At 37.4% G+C, this 21,355-nt stretch overlaps 1 protein-coding gene across 1 annotated transcript in view; it reads right to left on the bottom strand.

Annotated features, from left to right (window-relative positions):
- The window catches only part of LOC148956451 (uncharacterized), a 76,643-nt gene that overhangs the window by 53,091 nt on the left and 2,197 nt on the right, over nucleotides 1-21,355 (bottom strand). Inside the window, exon 2 of the mRNA XM_089108293.1 lies at nucleotides 11,108-11,422. Coding sequence (XP_088964419.1) covers nucleotides 11,108-11,422 — 315 coding nt within the window. The remainder of the gene's footprint in view (nucleotides 1-11,107; nucleotides 11,423-21,355) is intronic.

The following is a 21,355-nucleotide window of genomic DNA, read 5'->3' as shown; positions in this document are numbered from 1 at the left end:
CTAAATATAACTATTGGAATAATTTTGCAAATAATCTCTCCAGAGAAACACATTAGCCAATTATACATAAAGTCATAATCCACATCTGTGGGAAAAAGACTTCCCCCAACCCACTCCTGTATGAGCTTATACATAATAATACCCATTATGACAATGATAATGAAAAGGCTAAGCTATTTGCCACTCTTTTTGTTAATAAGCTAACAGCAAATAATTGCAGCAAAATGTCCCCAATTCCTATGAACCTAAGTTACCAACCACGCCCAGGATCCGAGTATAAAACCAGCCCATTTTCAATCCAGGAAATGAATAATGCAATACATCATATTAGGAACAAGACTAGCGGCAGCTATGACAATATACACCCTACATGGATAAAGACTCTCACCTTTTCATACAAACAGGAACTTCTAAATTGTTATAATCATGCTTGGGCATCTTCTATGTTCCCCAATAAATGGAATTGTTCGTCGCTCCTACCAATCCTAAAGAAATATAAACCCGAAAATAACCCTGAGTCTTATAGGCCCATAATGATTACTCCTGTGATGGGGAAATAATGGAGAAAATTATATATTATCGACTCCTCTGGTTTGTAGAAAAAAAAATAACATGATTCCTCACACTCAAACTGGTTTCAGGAAACAACACTCCTCAACAGATGCTTTCATATTGTTAACAAATGCAATAAATGAACCATTCTCAAAAAATAATGTCCTAGTTGCAGCTTTCCTAGATTTTGAAGGGGCATATGACAATGTGAACCACCAAATCCTTTTAAACAAACTTGCATACCTTGGACTACCCCCCAAGCTAGTATCTTTTATAAAATCTTTCATAGAATTGCGAAGTTTCATTGTTTGTGTAGGTTCAGCCTCTTCACCCCAAAAGACAATAACCAAAGGCCTTCCTAAGGGAGCAGTCCTCAGCTGCCTCCTCTTTGCCCTATATCTCTGGGACATGAACCTCCCCCACACGAATCTACAATATGCTGAGGATCTGGTGCTATTGTCATCTGGCAACACCTTTGAGATAGCACAGTCAAAGCTCCAAAAGTCACTTTTCCGATTTGAAAAATTCTCTCAACATTCAGATGTACCCACTGCACCTACCAAGTCAAAAATAATCCAACTTCACCGAAAGGGAAATCATGTTAATGCAAGACTATCTCTAAATGGAACAACTATTCCAGAAGATAATCTTATTAATTACCTAGGTCTCATGCTTGACCAAAAACTTAATTTCCACCTCCACATTTCAAACACAATAAAAAAAAATGCTATAGAAAAGCAAATATACTAAAAAGACTTCTTTCCACACCCTGGGGCTGTAAGGAGAAAACCTTACTCCAGTTTTATCAATCATATATAAGGCCCCATATTGACTATGGGCTCATCGTCTACGGTGCATGTGCAAAGACCCAGATGCAAAAAATTGAAACAATACAAAATCATATAATACGCCTGATATTTGGTCTCAGGAAAGCCACAAGCACCAAGTGCCTGCGAATGGAGAGTGATACATTAACAAGAAGGGAAGGATGAAGTCTACGATTTACAATATATCTAACACGAATTGAATCAAGTAGTTTACACATCCAGCATTATTGGCTAAAAAACATAGTTGTGTATTGACTCATTAAAAATGAGACTACCAAAACTCAGTGGAAACTCCTTGTGCCAGCAAAGTCTGTTGCACCTATTTTCCCCAAATCCCCTCCATTGAATTGGTCAATCCCCATAATAAATACTGATTTCTCAAAGTGAAATAAAGATTTAACCCCCATTGCTTTTGTCCAGAAAAAATTTGCTGAAATTAATACATTTACCTATAAGAAATACTTTCAAATATTTGTTGATGGATCAGAAATGAATGAGAAGGTAGCAAGTGGTTCTTTGCTTCCTCACCTGAAAATTGCAATGGGTGATAGACTGTATAATAATGTATCTATAATTTCTGCTGAGTTAAATGCCATAGTCATGGCATTAGAACACCTTATGGAAAACCAACCTTTGATTGCTAATTCAAAAAATATTATAGTCTATTTTGACTCTTTATCAAGCCTTGAGTTGGTGACCTCAGCTCCTCAGTATAAGTTGCACATTGACACTTATCATTGTCTTAGTATTATAGATAATCTTGCTTCAAGTGGCATAAGAACTTATCTTCAGTATATTCCTAGCCACTCTGGTATAAGTGGTAATCATCAGCTTGATGAAATGGCAAAAAATGCTATAAATATTGACCAGCCAAGTGGAAGACCAATCCCCATTAGAGATATTTACCGATGGAGACTATCAGATATTACATTTAATAAGAACAATCCTATCCTTTCCCCTTTCCCAATAAGTATTTTTCTAAAATTTATCATAGAATTCGTTCTGAAACAAATGGACTAAACTTTCTTGCATTCTCGTACCAGTTTCCTAATTCAAGTGATTCAGTTCCCCTGTCCCCTCTTTGCAGGTATTGTAATATGAATAATGAAACAATTGATCACTGCCTATTTGAATGTAATATGCTGACGTCTGCACAACATACCTTGCTTTGTAAACTGTTAAAATGCTTCAAACACCACAAAATCTCACCATCAGCCAAGAGCCTAGCCAACTACCCCTGCACACAGAGCATAGAAATCGACATCTATCATCTTATATTTGAACTCCTTGAGTCGTAAGATCTACTGAAACATATCTGAAAATATCTAATAAATAAGAGGCAATCAAGCCAGTAGCTCTGTAGCCCACAGAGTGAAGCAAAAGGAAAAGGGCTAAATAGTATTACTGAAAAGCCGGCCTGCTGTGAAATAGAAGAAGAAGAAGAAAACTTCTTACCGGGGACACACACACGTGTGAGCACAGATAAACAAACATAAGAATTACAAAATTAGAATGACTCAGAGCAATGAAATACAGTTGAGTGGAAAATCGACTACTGATTCGCATCTAACCAGAATTTAGCTAATAGCTTATCCATTTTCCCACAAATTTCGAAGACTCCACAACGTCTTGATATGCATCTGTTACGGGTCCAAATCGGAATACGAAGAAGATATTTCAAATCTGAAAAATGGCGAAAAAAATTGTTTTTGTTCAGAAGTGGTGAAAAACTTCCAAATAGGGACTAAAAAGAAAACATGAGGAGAAAAAAGCGTTATAAAGACGACCGACTGTTTTCTTATTGAATTTTCTTATTGTCAGCTTTTCCTTCAATGTTTTAATAATGAGTGATCGTGTTGCTCGAATTGATGTTCCGTATGGAAGCCCAAGAAAATTTGAGAGACATGGAAGCAGAAATAGTAGAAGGGCCAACATGGATCTTGGAGTCAGGAGGCTGGCAACAACCAAAAACAAGAAATTCGGTTTTTGTGGAAGTAACTGATAATCCAATATCAAGAAAACCATCATAAAGGTTATCCACAGCGATCTGTAGCGACTTCACATCGTCTAACAAAAGGATAATATCATCCACGTACGCAATATGACTTGCATCGATAGACGGCTCAATGAGAAAAGGTGGTATTCTACATGTGGTAGAACAGATTGCATTGTTGAAGATTACAGGACTTAAGACCAAGCCCTGTTTAACTTCACGACGTACAGGAATCCGGCCATTATAAAGACTTTCCCCTCGTACGCGAATAGAAGCCCTCTGATACCACTGCCATACAGAGGCGCATATGAATGGATTCGCTCCTAATTTTAGGAGAGCCAACATAGCTTGCGAGGGAAGGACCGAGTCAAAAGCTTTAGATATATCAATGGCACAAAAATATAGGGGTTTCTTTAGTTTCTCATACTTTTCGAGAATAGACACGGAGACGGCATGAGCGTTACCGACGCTAAGGCCCCCGCGAAAACCAAACTGATAATCACCATGATCACACCTATCCGAAATATTTAGCAGAAGGATCTTTTCAAAGAGTTTCGCGATGACTGAGCAAGCTGGGATCGGACGATAAGAATCAAAAGACTGAGGATCCTTATTCTTTTTGGGAAAGCAATCACGATACCCTCACATAAAGCAGTGGGTACGTACTGTTGCGCAATGCAACCCTGGAAGACAAGCGCAATATGTTCAACTAGCTTTTCGGTACCATACATCAGATGTTCAGGTTGAAGCCCATCTGAGCCAGGAGTTTTACCTTACTTAAGTAGACGAATCTGGGTAAGAACGGACGACGGCGTCATAGGAACGAAATTCCGGCTATGGTCTAGTTGAGAAAAATGGAGAAGGAGGGTCTGGCGGAATGGTATATCCAAAGGTGGAGGCCTATCAGAAAATACAGAGAAGTGTCTTTCCCATGAAGTATTATCTATTGGATTAGAATTCTAAGATGAAGAACTGAATTTTGATACTTGCTTCCAAAGCTGCAGCAACATTTCAAAACAGCAGCAACATTTAAAGAAATTTAAAATAAATTTCTGGTGAACTATTATCTCAATTAATCAGTAGTTGTACCGAACCAATCCTGCTCAAATCATCCTCAGGGCCATACTGTGGTGTTCCTTTTGATCCTGAATTTTTCCTCATAGCACAGTGCAGACGGTTTGTTATCATTGTATTATCCTTTCTTGTTTTAGTTTAAAGCTTTTTCCAATAGGCAATGATTAAAAGTCCTCCAAAAAAAAGTCCCCCCAGATCCCAACCCAAATACCAGTGAAACTGATACGCATCCTGGCTGGTCAAGCGCACTATCTCGAAGTTCATATGATAGTTCCGATTCTGAGAATAGTACAATGATTAGTGTAGGGGCCAATTTCACTATAAATCATGATAATGCGTTTCAAGAGGTGCTTTCTAGAAGCTCTAAAAAAAGGAAAAAATCTCCCTAATCAGAAGCATTTCCCCTCTCCCTACCCAAGATCCTCCCTCCCAAAACTTAGGAATTTACCTTAAAATTTCTCTTATTACCCCCTTTGAAATAAAAAAGATTACTTCAATAAGAGTTGCAATTTTCAAATTGCTAAAATCAATGTTCTCTCTTAATATTCACTGTGATGGATCTCTGCTAATAACTGTCCAAGATTAAAAATTAGCAGACACAACAATCAACCTAAAATCCCTTCTGAATACCCCAATTAATGCATCTAAATGGAACCTAAAACAACCCCCAACAAAAATAGTAGTTTATAATGTTCCTCCAGAAATACTTAGTCAGGAGTTAAAAGAAGGGCTCTCAGATAGGAGTGGCAACACAATCCAAGTTGAAGATGCTGCCCAACTTGGTAAACCTAACTCTAATGGCCTTAAAACAAGCAGATCTTTCTAATTTACACTGAAGAAAAAAATTAATATCCCAGAAAAGTTATTCCCATTTGGGCAAATCAAACCACACAAGGAATACAAACCAAAGCCTATCCAGTGTCAGAAGTGTCTCAAACTGGGACACACAACCACAAAAACTGTTAAAATGCTTCAAACACCACAAAATCTCACTATCAGCCAAGAGCCTACCCAACTATACCTGCACACAGAGCATAGAAATCGATATCTATCATCTCATAATTGAACCCCTAGAGTCGAAAGATCTACTGAAAGATATCTGAAAATATCTAATAATCACGAAGCAATAAAGCCAGTAGCTCTATAGCCCACAGAGTGAAGCAAAAGGAAAAGGGCTAAATAGTATTACTGAAAAGCCCACCTGTTGTTAAATAGAAGAAGAAGAAGAAGCTGCTGTGGGTTATTTCTGACATCACGTGACAGGTTAGATGCCTGCTGTATCTTCCAAAAGAGTACCGCTTTATGGTAATATTTCTTTGTAGATCTGAAAATTCCAGAAAAGAGACCGGATATTGGACGGGCACAATCAACCCATATCTTAAACCAAAGTTTGTGATGGTGCTTTGCGAAATTCAGCTCAGGATCCGCCTTACATCCCTTTTTCCGTGTACCAACCGAATATTCTCTGATGGAACTGCCGCTGAGGCGGCGATTTTCAGCGAATGAGTGATTTCGGCAAGATAGCAATCCAGATCAAGGCAATCACTCTTCAGCGTTGTAGAGAGTAGGTGGGAAGGGATTTTGATTCTGGAAAGCATTGAATCCAGTACACTTTGATAAAGTGGCAGGTCAATACTATCCCAAAACACCTTCCGAAACCAATTGGACTTTTTATGTATTTGTGGAAGAGACAGATACAAATGGAACTGCAAATACAGATGGTCGCTAGTAGCTTATCATCGGCTACATCAACCATGACATCCCGGAGCTCAGGAACATTAGAAAGAACAAAATCAAGATCAGAAGTAGAACCCAAGTGATGCAGAAATGAAAACTACTTAGATTTTGGAAGCACAAACAGGTCATCAGGTAGTGATGAGAGAAGCATCTGTGTGAAGGATGCGGCATCATCTTTAAGGTCTATAATGATAATTGGCTCTGTTATAGATATTTGATTAATACACTTTATGGTACAAGAAGTTCCACGGACCTAGAACATGAGAGACAACTTAATTAAACCTCTTCTTAAAGTAATTAATTTAAAAAACTTTTTCCACAAAACAAGTTTTTCAAAGAAAAGTAAAGAATGGCATTAAGCCAAGAATGAGCAAAAATAAAGTTAAATAATCCTCCAAGCGTAAAACTACCACAAATCATTATCAATAAAAAAAATTAAACTCAAAACAAACAGAAAATAAATAGCCGAGTGAAACTGAAAACGAGCAAAAATAAACATGAGTAGGGCTGATAACCCCCATGCCTTCTCAAGACCAGAACACAATTTGCGCTTTACTGAAAAAAAAGAGAAACAAATGACCGTGGATTGTCAGTTTAATTGACATATACTGATATCTACTCAAGTTTAGATAATTTTTTATTTATGAAAGTAAGAACAGTGAAAACATTTCAATCATATTTTCTTTTCAGTAAAGAGCAAATTGTGTTCTGGTCTTGATAAGGCATGGGGGTTATCAGCCCAACTCATGTTAATTTTTGCTCGTTTTGAGTTTGACTTGGATATTTATTGTAATTTCTGTTCGTTTTGAATTTCGTTTATTTATTGATAATGATTTGTAGTAGTCTTACGCTTGGAATATTATTTGACTTTATTTTTGCTCATTTTTGGTTTAATGGAGCTCTCTACTTTTCTTTGAAAAACTTGTTTTGTAGAAAAAGTTTTTTAAATTAATTTTTGTTCGTTTTTATTGACATAGTCTTTTTCATGGAAAAAATAATATTTCTTATCTTTTCAGTTTTTTCTATTTCTTAAAAGAAACCATAGTCCATAGAATCCATAGTCCATAGGCACATTGTAATAGTAGTCACAGTACTAGTATTGATATTACTAGTGATAGTATTGAATAGTGGTAGTACCGCTAGCAGCAGTAGTATTAACCTAATGCCTTTTGGTCAGTTGAACATCCCTCTCATCAAGTTCTGGAAGTTTCAACTTAATACAGTTATCTGTTGCTATGAACTTGCTGATATGTCCTTTTGATGGCCTGTTTGTTGATATACTTGTTAAAATTTTCATTTCAATGCTCTTAGCCTTATAAGTAGCAGCAATAGAAGTAGTAGTAACAGTAGTAAATGTAGGAGTAACAGAAGTATTGGCAGTAGTATGCACAAATTGCCTTTTGGTCAGATGGTGTTCCCCTTTAAGCATTCTCTGAAAGTTTCAAATTAACACCCAAATCATGGCGTCTTTTGATTTAGTTCAAATTTCCCCTTAATACTGTAAATGGAGTAGTGTGGTAGTAGCAGTGGTGGTAGTTGTAGTAGTATTGATATCATGCAAATATTGCCTTTTGATCATCTCCCTTATCATTTCCTGAATTTTCCGAATTGATATACTCAGTTATTCCTGTGTTACAACCTTTTGACAATCCGTATACACATAACGTGTTTTGATTTAGTTCAACACTCACCTCAACATTCTCTGAAAGGCTCAACTGACTATTCTCCGTCTTCTTGAAAAGTAAACTTCAAACATACATACCTATCTCAATAACCTATACTAGGTGTACACAATGAACGAATTGCCTAACTTATAGCCCTTGTCCTGAGGACTGTGGGGAGGTTGACATCCCCAACACTGGACCTTTCAAGAATGCTGAATGAAATAGCTCTCTTAAAATTTCGATCAATATGTTTTGGGGAATGATAGGCTTGGGGGGGGGGGGGCTGATTGCCCACCATTCACTTTTGACTCTTAAAAAGGGAACTAAAACTTCCGACTTCCAATCAAATCAGCTCCATCCAATCTAAAGTTTATAAAACTACCTGTTCCATAAAAACGTTATATGCCCTGGGCATAACTTAAAACCCTTTCCCATGGGCTCTGAGGGATTGTGTCCACAATAAAGACATTGTTAAATGATTTTTGTACTATTGGTAACAAAACACGACCAACCCTTCCATTAAAACCTTATATGCACCTGGGGCATCACTTACAGTCCTTACCCCCCGACTCTGTGGGATTCTGTCCATCCCAAAAGCCTTATTATGTGATCTTTGGACTATTTCTCAAACAAATGGCTTTCTCAAAATTTGTATCGGATGCATTTGTGGAAAATATAACGTAAGGGGGGGGAGGCTGCCCCAAACCCTTTGACTCTTACAAAGGGAACTAGAACATCTGATTTCCAGTCAAATGAACCCCCTCTGGAGCTTATACGACCACCCTTTCCATCAAAACTTTATATGCCCTCGGGGCATAATTTATAATCCTTGTGCTAAGGCTCTGGGGGAGGGTGTAATCCTCAATGACATAATTTCTAGACCTTTCAACTACGCTGGAAAAAATAGCTGTCTCAAAATTTTGGTTGGATGTGTTTTAGGAATTGATGGGCGTGGGGGGGGGGGCTGGTTGCCCTACAATCAATTTTGACTATTAAAAGGGGTAATAGTCCCTTCAATTTTCAATCGAATGAACCTTTTTCGAAGTTTCTACGACAACAAATGGCCATCTCAAAATTTCTATAAATTGCACTTCGGGAAAATACAAAGTGTGTGCGGGGGGGGGGGGGGGATCCACCCTCCGATCACTCTGAATCTCAAAAATGGCCATAGAACTTCTGATTACCAATCTAATGGGCCCCCTTCGAAGTTTATACGATCATCCTTTCTATATAAACATTATGTGGCACAAAGGCATAAATTACAACTTTTGGCCTGGGGGCTGGGGGGGGGGGTTGTCATTCTGAAAGAAATAATTTCTGGACGTTTTAACTATTTTTAACAAAATGCCTATCCCAAAATTTTGTGGAGGGGGGTTAGTTCCCCTCCAATCACTTTTCACTATTAAAAGGGGTACTAGCCCCTTCAACTTCCAATCGAATGAGCCTTTTTCGAAGTTTCTGCAACAAAAAATGGCCATCTGAAAATTTCTATAGGTTGCATTTTGGGAAAATATAAGGTGTGTGTGTGGAGGGGTGGGGGTTATCCATCCTCCGATTACTCTGAATCTGAAAGAGGGCACTAGAACTTTTGATTACCAATCCAATGAGCTCCCTCCAAAGTTTATACGATCATCTTTTCCATATAAACTTATATGCCCCCAGGGCATAACTTACAACCCTTGCCCTGAGGGCTGTGGGGGGGTTGTCATTCTCAAAGACATAATTTCTGGACCTTTCAACTACGTTGAACAAAATGGCTATCTCAAAATTTTTATTGGATGGGTTTAGGGAAATAGTGGACGTGGGAGGGGTGTTAGTGGCCCTCCAATCATTTTTAACTATTAAAAAGGCCACTAGCCTTTCCATTTTCCAGTTGAATGAACCCTTTCCGAAGGTTCTATGACAACTCCTTCTATATGAAGTGCCCTGGTCTAAAACCAAAAAAAAAAAAAAAAATAAAACATATTACCCACATCGCTCTTTACTTAGGCAGAGCTATTGCACTGCCTATGACTAAGAGAACATTCTTTTGAGATAATCTCTACAGGATGGTATGTCCACATGGCGATTATATGTTGAACGAAACTCTCGTTCCAAAGCTCCTGGCGGTGATTTCCCAGAAGTGAGTTGTCCTGACGAGCAGCACTGTGACATGAATATCTTATTGGCACAACTTTGCTAGATATGAGCTTCGATAGCTCCTTCTACGAAAGATAGAGTAGATACTTGTGAAGCAACACCATAGACACAACGTCAATACATTCCCGTATTGACTGAGAGGAATTGATAATATAATTATCATGTTGTTTATCATGTTTAACATAATTATCATGTTGTTGATGGCTCGATTTTGGATTTACTGGAGAGGAGAAATATTTGTCTTTGGGGAACTAGCAAAAAGGTGACAAGTATACTCAATAGCAGGACTAACGCAAGATACGAACAGTGAAATTAAGTAACTCTCATATAATTCCTTGTTGGAGAGACATTCTTATTTTATTTGCACCCCTTGTATTTGCATTAAGTGAATAAAATTATTACATTAGGTAAGAGTTTATTGTTATAAATTTGCATCTTACCCTCAGCACCCACAATTGGGTGCTGTGGAGGTACTCTTCCCTCCCAAAATTATCTGAGGTATGGGCCTCACATGTCCCCAATAAATCCCTATCACTTGTATTGGACCAACTAAAACAAAGATCAAACACCTGAAAAGTAGGGATTAGGAACAAATTGAATGTCTTGAAATTGGCTTTTGCTGTCCACTCTTTTAAGCAGTCTCCATAAATTAAGAAACGTAAATAAATACTATATCTTTCAACAACGAACTATACATGCTATAGCCATAAAAACGTGTCTGGTGACATGGTGCAACTAGCATATATTCCATTTAAATTTATTGAAAAATCGAATAACGAAGCGCAACTTTTGATCTGAGCAATATTTTTACTTTTCAGTGAAATGCATATATAACTTTAGGAGTTTTGAGGGGAGGTTATGGAACACTTATTCCTGGTGATTTCTGTTTGTCTTAAGTTCAAGATGAAATTTCATTTTAATTTCCATTCACTTTAGGTCTCATTTCATCATTTATACTGATTTGCATAAGTTTTAGGTTGGATACCTTATGCAAGCTAACTTAATTCTAATTATGTTTCTTTTTTACTCTTTATTTCTGTGGAATGCTATGTTTTTAATTTAATCTTACTTAAACGTAATTGAAAGTTCTGGGTTTTTTAAGCTACTACCACTGAACCAACCTTAAAATTTCACTCCAGATTTCCTGAAGTCTATGGTTTTGTAGCCCATCTTGAATAGCTTCAATTTGTCCCTTTAATTTCAAGTAAGCTTTCTTAGATCTTTCAGCTGTGCTGTTAAGCTCACTGATCCTCTCTTGCCGAAGGCGCTTTATTATAGTCTGATCAATATCAACTGATGAAATTCGAAATGTTTTTCTTGGTGTAATCAATGAACTGACAATTGCTTCATACTGGATGGCACAATTCTCTGGAGTAGACCAATCTGAAGGCTGGTTACCATCAAGGTGAGACTTCAAAACCTTTCCAACAGACTCCCTATGATAAAAAAAAAATCAAAATTCCATAAAAGCTGTCCATTCTTTGTACAGGAAAAAACATAATATAATAGAAATAACAAGAAAAAAGAGAATGTTTATTATTATAGCCTCAAGTCTAATTTGACATTAAACTGGTGACATTAATCAAATTCCCCAACTCATTCCAAGGTTCTCAACGAAATTTGTTTAACACATATCAGATTACCTTTTACAACAAAGTGTATACACTAAAATAAAAACATATGATTATGTTTAAAACAGTACTATGACTTGTCATAACCAGAGACTACATTAAACAAGTAAAAATATGACAGACTGAGAAGCCAAAACACCAATGCAACTGCAAATCCTGTAACAAGGGAGAAAAGAAACAAATCAAGTAACCATTCCAATTGATTAACTATTAAAATTGTTATTTTGCAGGAATCAATAAAACCAATTTGTATTTCAAGCAGTGTGCTTAATTCATCATAACATGAACAGCAACTAAAGTCTTAACAGTCTTTGTGGTTCATTCATGAGATGGTTGCCAATAGAAACCTTCTGCAGCAGTGTGTTTCATTCATCATAACATAAATAGCAACAAAAGTCTTAAAAGTCTTAATGAAATAGGGGTCCTATTCCATTAGGACCCCATTAGGGCCCCTTCCCCCTCTCCCTTCACACAAGACTTAACTATTTAATGAAGTTAAAATTATTTGATTCTGGTAATCACTGGATGGCAAATAAAGGCCGGTACAGCATTACCAGTGTGATGCCTCCTCCACAAAGTAACAAATGCCTGAAACCAACAACCCCTGAAAAAGGCATATGTCAATGTGCTGTTGCTGGATGTTTACTGGACAATAGTTCATGGGCTGTACATTGTGATGAATGTGACCAGTGGTTATGTGCACTGTGTCTCTCAATGTCCAGCCACTGAATATGGTGTCTGTGTATAAATTAATGACCTTGGTATGTCCCATGTGTAAATACAGAGGTTCAACCCAGCTGCTGAAGTCAGCACTAAATGAGCATCGTAATGAAATGAAAGATATAAATATTGCATTTCACGATAATATGGGTACCTCTGTCAGTTGCCAATGATGAGGAGATAGAAAATCAAGCCGTAGTTTTTAAGCTGTAAAATGAAGTTCGAAATATAGTGCAGGAAGAGAATGACAGATAGAAAAGACGCTTGAAAAAAGTTGCATATGGTTTTTCACCCTAAACCAACTTGCATTTCTTACGGGATTTTTTAAAAAGCGAGTTCCAAATTGATGTTGGTGCACTGACCAATTTGCAAAGGCTGCCAAGCAATAACCCCAATGCTGGCAGCTCGTCCAATCGGCCAGACCCAATATTGTTCTCAGTTACTTCATTGAAAATGAAAATTGACATTCTAACACAGTCCTGCATAAAAAAGGAGACATCCATTTCTATGCTGACACCTCAAAAGAAGACCGACAACACAGAAAAGAGCAAATAGAAGAAATCAAGGAAAGAGCTGCTGCTGGTTAACAAAATTTGATTGAAGCAACAGCAACATTTTAAGAAATTTAAAATAAATTTCTGGTGAACTATTATCTCAATTAATCAGTAGTTGTACCGAACCGATCCTGCTCAAATCATCCTCAGGGCCATACTGTGGTGTTTCTTTTGATCGTAAAATTTTCAGCTCCTCAGTATAAGTTGGACATTGACACTTATCATTGTCTCAGAATCATAGATAATCTTGCCTCAAGTGGCATAAGAACTTATTTTCAGTATATTCTAGCCACTCTGGCATAAGTGGTAATCATCAGGTTGATGAAATAGCAAAAAATGCTATAAATATTGACCAGCCAAGTGGGAGAACAATCCTGATTAGAGATATTTACCGATGGAGACTATCAGATATTAATTTTAATAAGATTAATCCTATCCTTTCCCCTTTCCCAATAAATGTCTTTCTAAAATTTATCATAGAATTTGTTGTGGAACAAATGGACTAAATTTTCTTGCATTCTCGTATAAATTTTCTAATTCAAGTGGTTCAATTCCCCTGTCCCCTCTTTGCAGGCATTGTAATATGAATAATGAAACAATTGACCATTGCCTATTTGAATGTAATACGCTGATGTCTGCACAACATACCTTACTTTGTAAACTGTTAAAATGCTTCAAACACCACAAAATCTCACTATCAGCCAAGAGCCTAGCCAACTATACCTGCACACAGAGCATAGAAATCGACATCTATCATCTCATAATTGAACTCCTAGAGTCTAAAGATCTACTGAAAGATATCTGAAAATATCTAATAATCATGAGGCAATCAAGCCAGTAGCTCTGTAGCCCACAGAGTGAAGCAAAAGGAAAAGGGCTAAATAGTATTACTGAAAAGCCCGCCTGCTGTTAAATAGAAGAAGAAGAAAACGGGCCTGAAGCCATTGCCCCAGTCAACAGAATGTAGCTTTAAACCCATGTCTCCTTCCTGTACATAGTGTAAATAAAAGAAAAGTATCTAAAATTAGTGCTAAAGAACAGAGTTATGCTAAAAAAAATAGCCAGAATGGAAACACTACTGAGGGCAGAGCTCAATTAAATAATATGTTAAAGGTGATTTATGAAACTATGACGTAATTGTTCCAAAACTCCCTGAATTGAAGCATGTTTGCTATGAACTGAGCCCTGATATTGTTCGTATTTGTGAGGTCTGTCCCAAGAACTCTATTTCAAGGATTAAAGAATTGAATATTCAGGTTCCTAGATATAACCTGTAGAGTAACCTGAATGACCCACTTTGTTCAAGAGTTGTGATTTACTGCAAGCAATAGCTGAAAGCTGAGACTATAAGTTTATTTAATATTCATTCTAGCAGCAGTTTGGTTGAGAATATGTATGTCAATATTAAGTTTGGTCTTGAGTCATTTATGTTGGGCGTTTTATATTGTAGTCCTTCTACCAATGATCAATGTTTCATACCTTGCAGTATCTGAAATGATTTCTAAAGCAAATTATAAGAAGTACTTGACCATATTCCTTTTTAGAGATTTTAATATGCTGGAGGTTAGCTGGATGGATGGCTTAGAGTTTCCCCCACTGAATAGTCTTTCCTCTATCACAACGAAGTCTTTAAACTTAAAAAAAAAATATTTTTCACATGCTGAACAATGGTCTGCATTGCATAGGCACTGCTCTCCTGATCTTGATGTCTTTGGCTAGGAGTGCACTGAACAGTTGGGGGCAAATCATTTGACTCTTCCTGAGTTTTTCCCCAGATTTCTCCAGGTGCCCCTTTGGAGCTTAGTTAACTCTGGCTGAGCTTACAGTGTCACATCCATCACCCCCATTCCAAACCAAAAAACTAGCAACACCAGGACTAGAATCCCTGACACAATATATATCCTTACAGACCATTTTTTAACCCAGATTGTGAGCCAGCCTACTCATTTTAGACACTTGCAGGAACCCTCAAAACTAGACCTTCTTATTACCAGCAACCCTAACCAAATCCTATCAACATCTTACCTCCCTGTGGTTGGTAGCAGTGACCACATCTGTATCTTAGCTAAAATACAAGTCAACTTCAAAGTAAATAGTAAGGTCAAAATAACTTTTGCAAATTATCAACTGATTGGCCAAAACCTTGCAAAGGTTAATTGGGAGGCGCTAACCAGAGATGATATTAAAACTAACTGGAATAATTTCAAAACCACACTGATTGATGCAAAAAAAGCATTTAAGTGTGACAGCAATTACGAAAATTACAAAAAGTGCCAAAATAAGCTGAGAAACCTCACCAGAAAAATAGTAAAAGAACATGAAGAGTTGATTGCTGCTGAATCAAAAAAACATCCAAATATGTTTTGGCATTATGCCTCCTCTGCAAACCCCTTAAGGCAGAGCATCACTCATCTCAACAAAGAGGACAGCACTAATGTTTTTAATCTTAAAAATATTGCCAATATCTACAATGATAGCTTTGCAACAAATTTTTCTACCAGGTCATTGCCCAAACCACTACCTGCAATTCCATCAACCCTGATTCTTACTTCTATGCCTCTCCCTGTTATAACTGCAGAAAATGTCCTCAAAAGGATCAAGAAGCTTGATGAGAATAAGATATTCCAGATAACCTTAACATTCGAAGCCTTCCTTAGTGACTGGAAACTTGCACTAGCAAAAGCTTTTGACAAGGTGCAGCATGACCTGCAGTTACTGAACCTAAATGCTATGGAGTCCATGTTGGGCTTATAGGTTGGATTGAGGCTTCCTTGACAAAAGGAACCCAGAAAATTCTCATAAATACCAAAAATGGTATCATCTTTTCTGGGTCAGCTGTAGTTCTCAGCAGTATCACAGGCAGAGCAATAAAGCTGCCTATGTAAAGAACAATGTTTGCACAATGTTTTTTTTTTTTTTTTTTTTTTTTTTTTTTTTTTTTTTTTTGGTTGGTTGGTTTTAGACCAGGCCACTTTGTACCAAAGGAGGTGTAGTAGAAACTTGGAAAAGGGCTAGTTCAATTGGAAATTGGAAAGGCTTGTGCCCTTTTTAATAGTCAAAAGTGATTGGAAGGCAACTAACACCCCTTCCATGCCCACCATTTTACCAAACACATTCAATCAAGATTTTGAGATGTCTTTGAGTAGGACACTCCCCCAGAGTCCTCAGAGCCAAGGTTTTAATTTCTGCCCTGGGGGCATAGAGGAAAGGGTTGTCATTAAAACTTCAAAAAAGGCTCATTCAATTGGAAATTCAAAGGGCTAGTACCCTTTTTAATAGTCAGACATATAGGGTTTTCATAGAAAGCGCTGTTGTAAACACTTCAAAAAGGGCTCATTCAATTGGAAATTGAAATGGCTAGTGCCCTTTTTAATAGTTGAAAGTGATTGGAGGGACTAACCCTCCTCTCACGCCCACTGTTTCCCCAAGCAAATGCAATCAAAACTTTGAGATATCCATTTTGTTCAACGCAGTTGAAAGTTTTGAAACTTAGGACTTTGAGGATGATAACCCCCTCAGAGCCCTCAGGGCCAAGGTTGTAAGTTATGCTCTGGGGGCATATAAAATTTTTATAGAAAGCGCTGTCGTAGAAACTTCAAGAAGGGCTCATTTGATTGGAAATTGAAAGACCTAGTGCCCTCTTTAATAGTCGAAAGCGATTGTAGGGCAGCTAACCCCCCTCTCCTGCCCACCATTTTCCCAAGCACATGCAATCACAATTTTGAGATATCCATTTTGTTCAATGCAGTTGAAAGTTTTGGAGATTAGGTCTTGGAAGATGATAACCCCCCCCCCCCTCAGAGCCCTCAGGGCAAGGGTTGCAAGTTATGCCCTTGGGACATATAAGATTTTATAGAAAGTGCTGTTGTAGAAACTTCAAAAAGGGCTCATTCGATTGAAAATTGAAAGGGCTAGTGCCCTTTCATTGAAAGGGCTCGCCCACCATTTCCCAAACAACCAATTAAAATTTTGAGATAGGCATTTTTTTCAATGTAGTTGAGAGTTAAAGAAATTAGCTCTTGAGAGTAAATAAAAAAAAGGATGACAACCCCCCAACTCCTCAGGGTAAGGGTTGTAGATTATGCCCTGGGAGCATATTAAGTTTTTACAGAAAGCACTGTTGTGGAAACTTAAAAAAGGGCTCATTCAATTGGAAATTGAGAGAGCTAGTGCTCTTTTTAATAATCGAAATTGATTGAAGGGCAACAAACCCACCTCTCACGCCACCATTTCCCCAAACACATCCAATCAAAATTTTGAGATAGCCATTTTGTTCAACATACTTTAAAGTTCTACAAATTAGGTCACCGAGGATGACACCCCCCCTCCCACAGCCCTCAGGGAAAGGGGTGTAAGCTATGCCCTGGGGGCACATAAGTTTTTATAGAAAGTGTTGTTTTAGATTCTTAGTAATAGGCTTATTTAATTTAATACAAGAATAGTCAAAGACCTTTTTAACATCCGGAAGCTATCGTCGGGCAAGTAACCCCTCTCTCATGCCTACCATTTTTGCCAAACACATTCACTCAAAATTTTGAGACAACCATTTTGTTCAACGTAGTTGAACAAAAATTATGTCTTTTGTTCAATGTCTTTGTCTTTGTCAATGTCAATGTTGTATGTCTTTTGGTCCAGAAATTATGTCTTTGAGGACAACAAACCCCCCACAGCCCCCAAGACAAAGGTTGTAAGTTATGGCCTGGGGGCATATAAGGTTTTTATAGAAAGCGTTGTCCTAGAAACTTCAAAAACGGCTCATTCAATTGGGAATTGAGAGGGCTAGTGCCTTTATTAATAGTCAAAAGCGATCGGAGGGTGAATGTCCCTCCCCCATACCCATCATTTCCCCAAACACTTCAGATCAACATTTTAATATAACCATTTTGTTGAAAATAGTTGAAAGGTCCGGAAATTATGTTTTTGAGTATGACACCCCCCACCCCCCACAGCCCTCGGGGCTCAAGTTGTAAGTAATTCCCAGGGGGCATATAAGGTTTTTTTTTAGAATGCGTGGTCGTAGAAGCTTCAAAAATGGCTCATTCAATTGGGAATTGAGATGGCTAGTGTCCTTATTAATAATCAAAAGCGATGGGAGGGCAAATGCCCCTTCCCATGCCCATCATTTCCGCAAACACTTCCGATCAACATTTTGATAGAACCATTTTGTATAACATAGTTGAAGGGTCTGGAAATTATGTTTTTGAGTATGACAACCCCCCCCCCCACAGCCCTCTGGTTGTAAATTATGCCCTGTGGACACATAAGGTTTTTACAGAATGCATTATTGTAGAAACTTCAAATAGGGTTGATTCAATTGGGAATTGAGATGTCTAGTGCCATCTCAGTGCCAAAGACTCTACAGGAGCTTCACCACCACCTTATCTTGCTGGTCAATGTAATTTAAGATAAGACTTACAAGCAGTATACATTGAGCTCTTTTGCTTTTAAAAGATAGTATGCTTTATTGAAAATGGTAATTTGTTGAACTTGTTCAAACCTTATGGGACTTGGGCTAAGAAGCCCCAAGAAATCCAAGAACTGTGCTTACAATGGTGTCAATTCACCAGAATACAGGAGAGGTAGGGGGGTACAATACGTATTTTCTGAAAATCTCGGGAGGAGGGATAAATTTGTCATTTTCTAAAGAAAATACTAATTGATTCATTTTTCTTTGGTGGACATCATCTTGTTTCTTTTAAGTAATTAATTTAAAAAACTTTTTCAAAAAATAAGTTTTTCAAAGAAAAGTAAAGAACTCCATTAAACAAAAAATGAGCAAAAACAAAATCAAATAATCTACCAAGCGTGAAACTACCACAAATCAGCATCAATAAATAAATGAAACCCAAACGAACAGAAATTACAATAATTGACCGAGTCAAACTCAAAACGAGCAGAAATTAACATAAGTTGGGTGCAAAACCCCTATGCCTTCCCAAGGCCAGAACAAAATTTGCCCTTTACTGAAAAAATATAAAATTTTTTACTTTTATAAATTTAATAAATCAAATAATATTAACATTTCAATTACAAAATATCAGTATATGTATATTAAACTGACATTGCACATTCATTTGTATTTTTTCAGTAAAGTGCAAATTTTGTGTCAACTATTAAAAAGGGCACTAGCCCTTTGAATTTCCAATTGAATAAGCTTTTTTGAAGTTTCTACAACAATGCCTTCGTTAAAAACCTTATATGCTCCCAGGGAATAACTTAAAACCCTTGCCATGAGGGCTGTGGGGGAATGTCTCCTCAAAAACATATGTTCTATCTGGAAATCAACTATGCTGAACAAAATGGCTATCTCAAAATTTTGATTGGATGTGTTTGGGGAAATGATGGGCGTGGGGGGGCTAGTTGCCCTCCAATATTTTGACTATTAAAAAGGGCACTAACCCTTTGAATTTTCAATCGAATGAGCTTTTTTTGAAGTTTCTACAACAATGCCTTCTATAAAAACCTTAAATGCCCCCAGGGCACAACTTAAAACCCTTGACCTGAGGGTTGTGGGGGAGTGTCCTCCTGAAAAACGTATTTTCTATCTGGAAATCAACTATACTGAAAAAAATGGCTATCTCAAAATTTTGCTTGGATGTGTTTGGGGGAATGTTGGGCGTGGGGGGGGGGGGGGGGCTAGTTGCCCTCCAAACACTTTAGACTATTAAAAAGGGCACTAGTTGTTTGAATTTCCAATCGAATGAGCCTTTTTTGAATCCCCCTTTATATGGATTATTTTGATGGACTTTGTTTTAAGGAGCACAGGAAAGGCAATGGGAGACCACGGAATCAAATGGGGAGGAAAAAGTCTCCTGGACTTGGATTATGCTGATGATTTAAGCATCTTAGATGAAAATGTGAGCAAAATGAATGAAGTTTTAGAGGTTTTGTGAGTTCAGGGTGCTAGAATTGGTTTGAAAATTAATGTTAGGAAGACTAAGTCACTAAGGCTAGGAATAAGTGAAGATGAAAAGGTGATGTTGGGTAATGAAAAGATTGATCAGGTGGGCAGCTTCACTTACCTTGGTAGTATTATTAGTAAAGATGGTGGGAGCAGTGAAGATGTCAAAAATAGAATAGTCAAGGCTCAGGGTGTTTTTTCACAGTTAAAAAAAGTCTGGAAGAATAGGAAGATAAGTCTGCAAACCAAGATTAGAATATTAGAAGCTACAGTGATGACAGTGGTCAAATATGGCTCTGAAGCATGGGCGCTCCGAAAAACAGATGAAGACTTGCTAGATGTTTTCTAGAGAAATTGCCTATGGATTGTTTTGGGTACCCGGCTGACTGACTGTATTTCAAACAATAGGCTATACAAAAAATGTGGTTCAATACTGCTCTCTAGGGCTATAATGAAAGAAAGGTTGAGGTGGTTAGGGCATGTTGTGCAGATGAAGTATGACAGATTGCCAAAGATTGTTCTTTTTGGCCAACCATCTAGGGCTAAACTGAAAGCAAGTCGTCCCCATCTGGGGTGGGAGGACGTCATAAAGAAAGATTTAAAGGAAATGGGAACTTTGTGGGCGGGTGCAAAAAGGGAGGCTTTGAATATATTGGGGTCAAGGAGGAGCATGCGTAGCTGTGTTGGCCTCAGGCGGCTTGGTGCTGAAAATTGCTATATCAGACGTATTAGCTTTTTATGCTGATTCTAAATATATAAAATTCTTTCAGTTGATTGTTACCCAACCAAAACCAAAAACCTCAAAGAGGACATTAATTGATTCAAAAGTATCAATAACTATATTTTAGGCTTCCCAGTTACAAAAGAAGTAATGCTGCACAGTGGCAGTACTGGATTCAACCAAGTTGATTTGCTTTATTTGTAATGAAATTAGCCTATGTTTGAAATTATCTATAATTACATATCAGCTATAATGAAGGGGGAGTGAGTCATTGTTTAGGTATGGGTAGGGTAGATTCCTACAAACGTGCATTTTAATAGAAAAACTGCTTTCTCTTCATGAAGCTTCAAATAAATGTTGAAAGAGGTAGGGAGGGGGGAGTAGGAATTAATTAAAATCTTTCCCTATATAGCTAAAATATTACCTTCCCATATCTACCAGCACAGACGTGGAAAAAGTAAGGCAGGTAATCATCAGCATTGCCAGGAAATTTCTTTGGGGTGGCATATACTGCTAGGAACCTAGTTTTAAGCAGTTTTAAATGGTAATATTTTTCTTTTTCTATTTAGATGCAGTACTTCAATGTATTTAAACGAATTTATGTAATGTATTTACTGACAAGAACATCCTATTATAGAAGTGGTGATGGCTTCAGTTATGTAAAAACTGAAGATCAAAAGTCTCACAGAACTTCCATCCATACAAGTAATAATACTCCTTTTTATCCAACCAAAATTATTTAGTAGTAATATTAACAAAGGCTTTTTACCAAAATTACAACTCATTGCCAATTTTTTAGGTAAATTCAAATTTTAACCAAAATTGAAATTGTAAATTTAAAC

The sequence above is a fragment of the Artemia sp. Qi Xiang Cuo genome, chromosome 1 (assembly GCF_049724085.1).
Source record: "Artemia sp. Qi Xiang Cuo chromosome 1, ASM4972408v1, whole genome shotgun sequence".
NCBI classification, from domain to species: Eukaryota; Metazoa; Arthropoda; class Branchiopoda; order Anostraca; family Artemiidae; genus Artemia; species Artemia sp. Qi Xiang Cuo.
The sequence above is the reverse complement of the archived record's forward strand: the minus strand, read 5'-3'. Positions and strand labels throughout refer to the sequence as shown.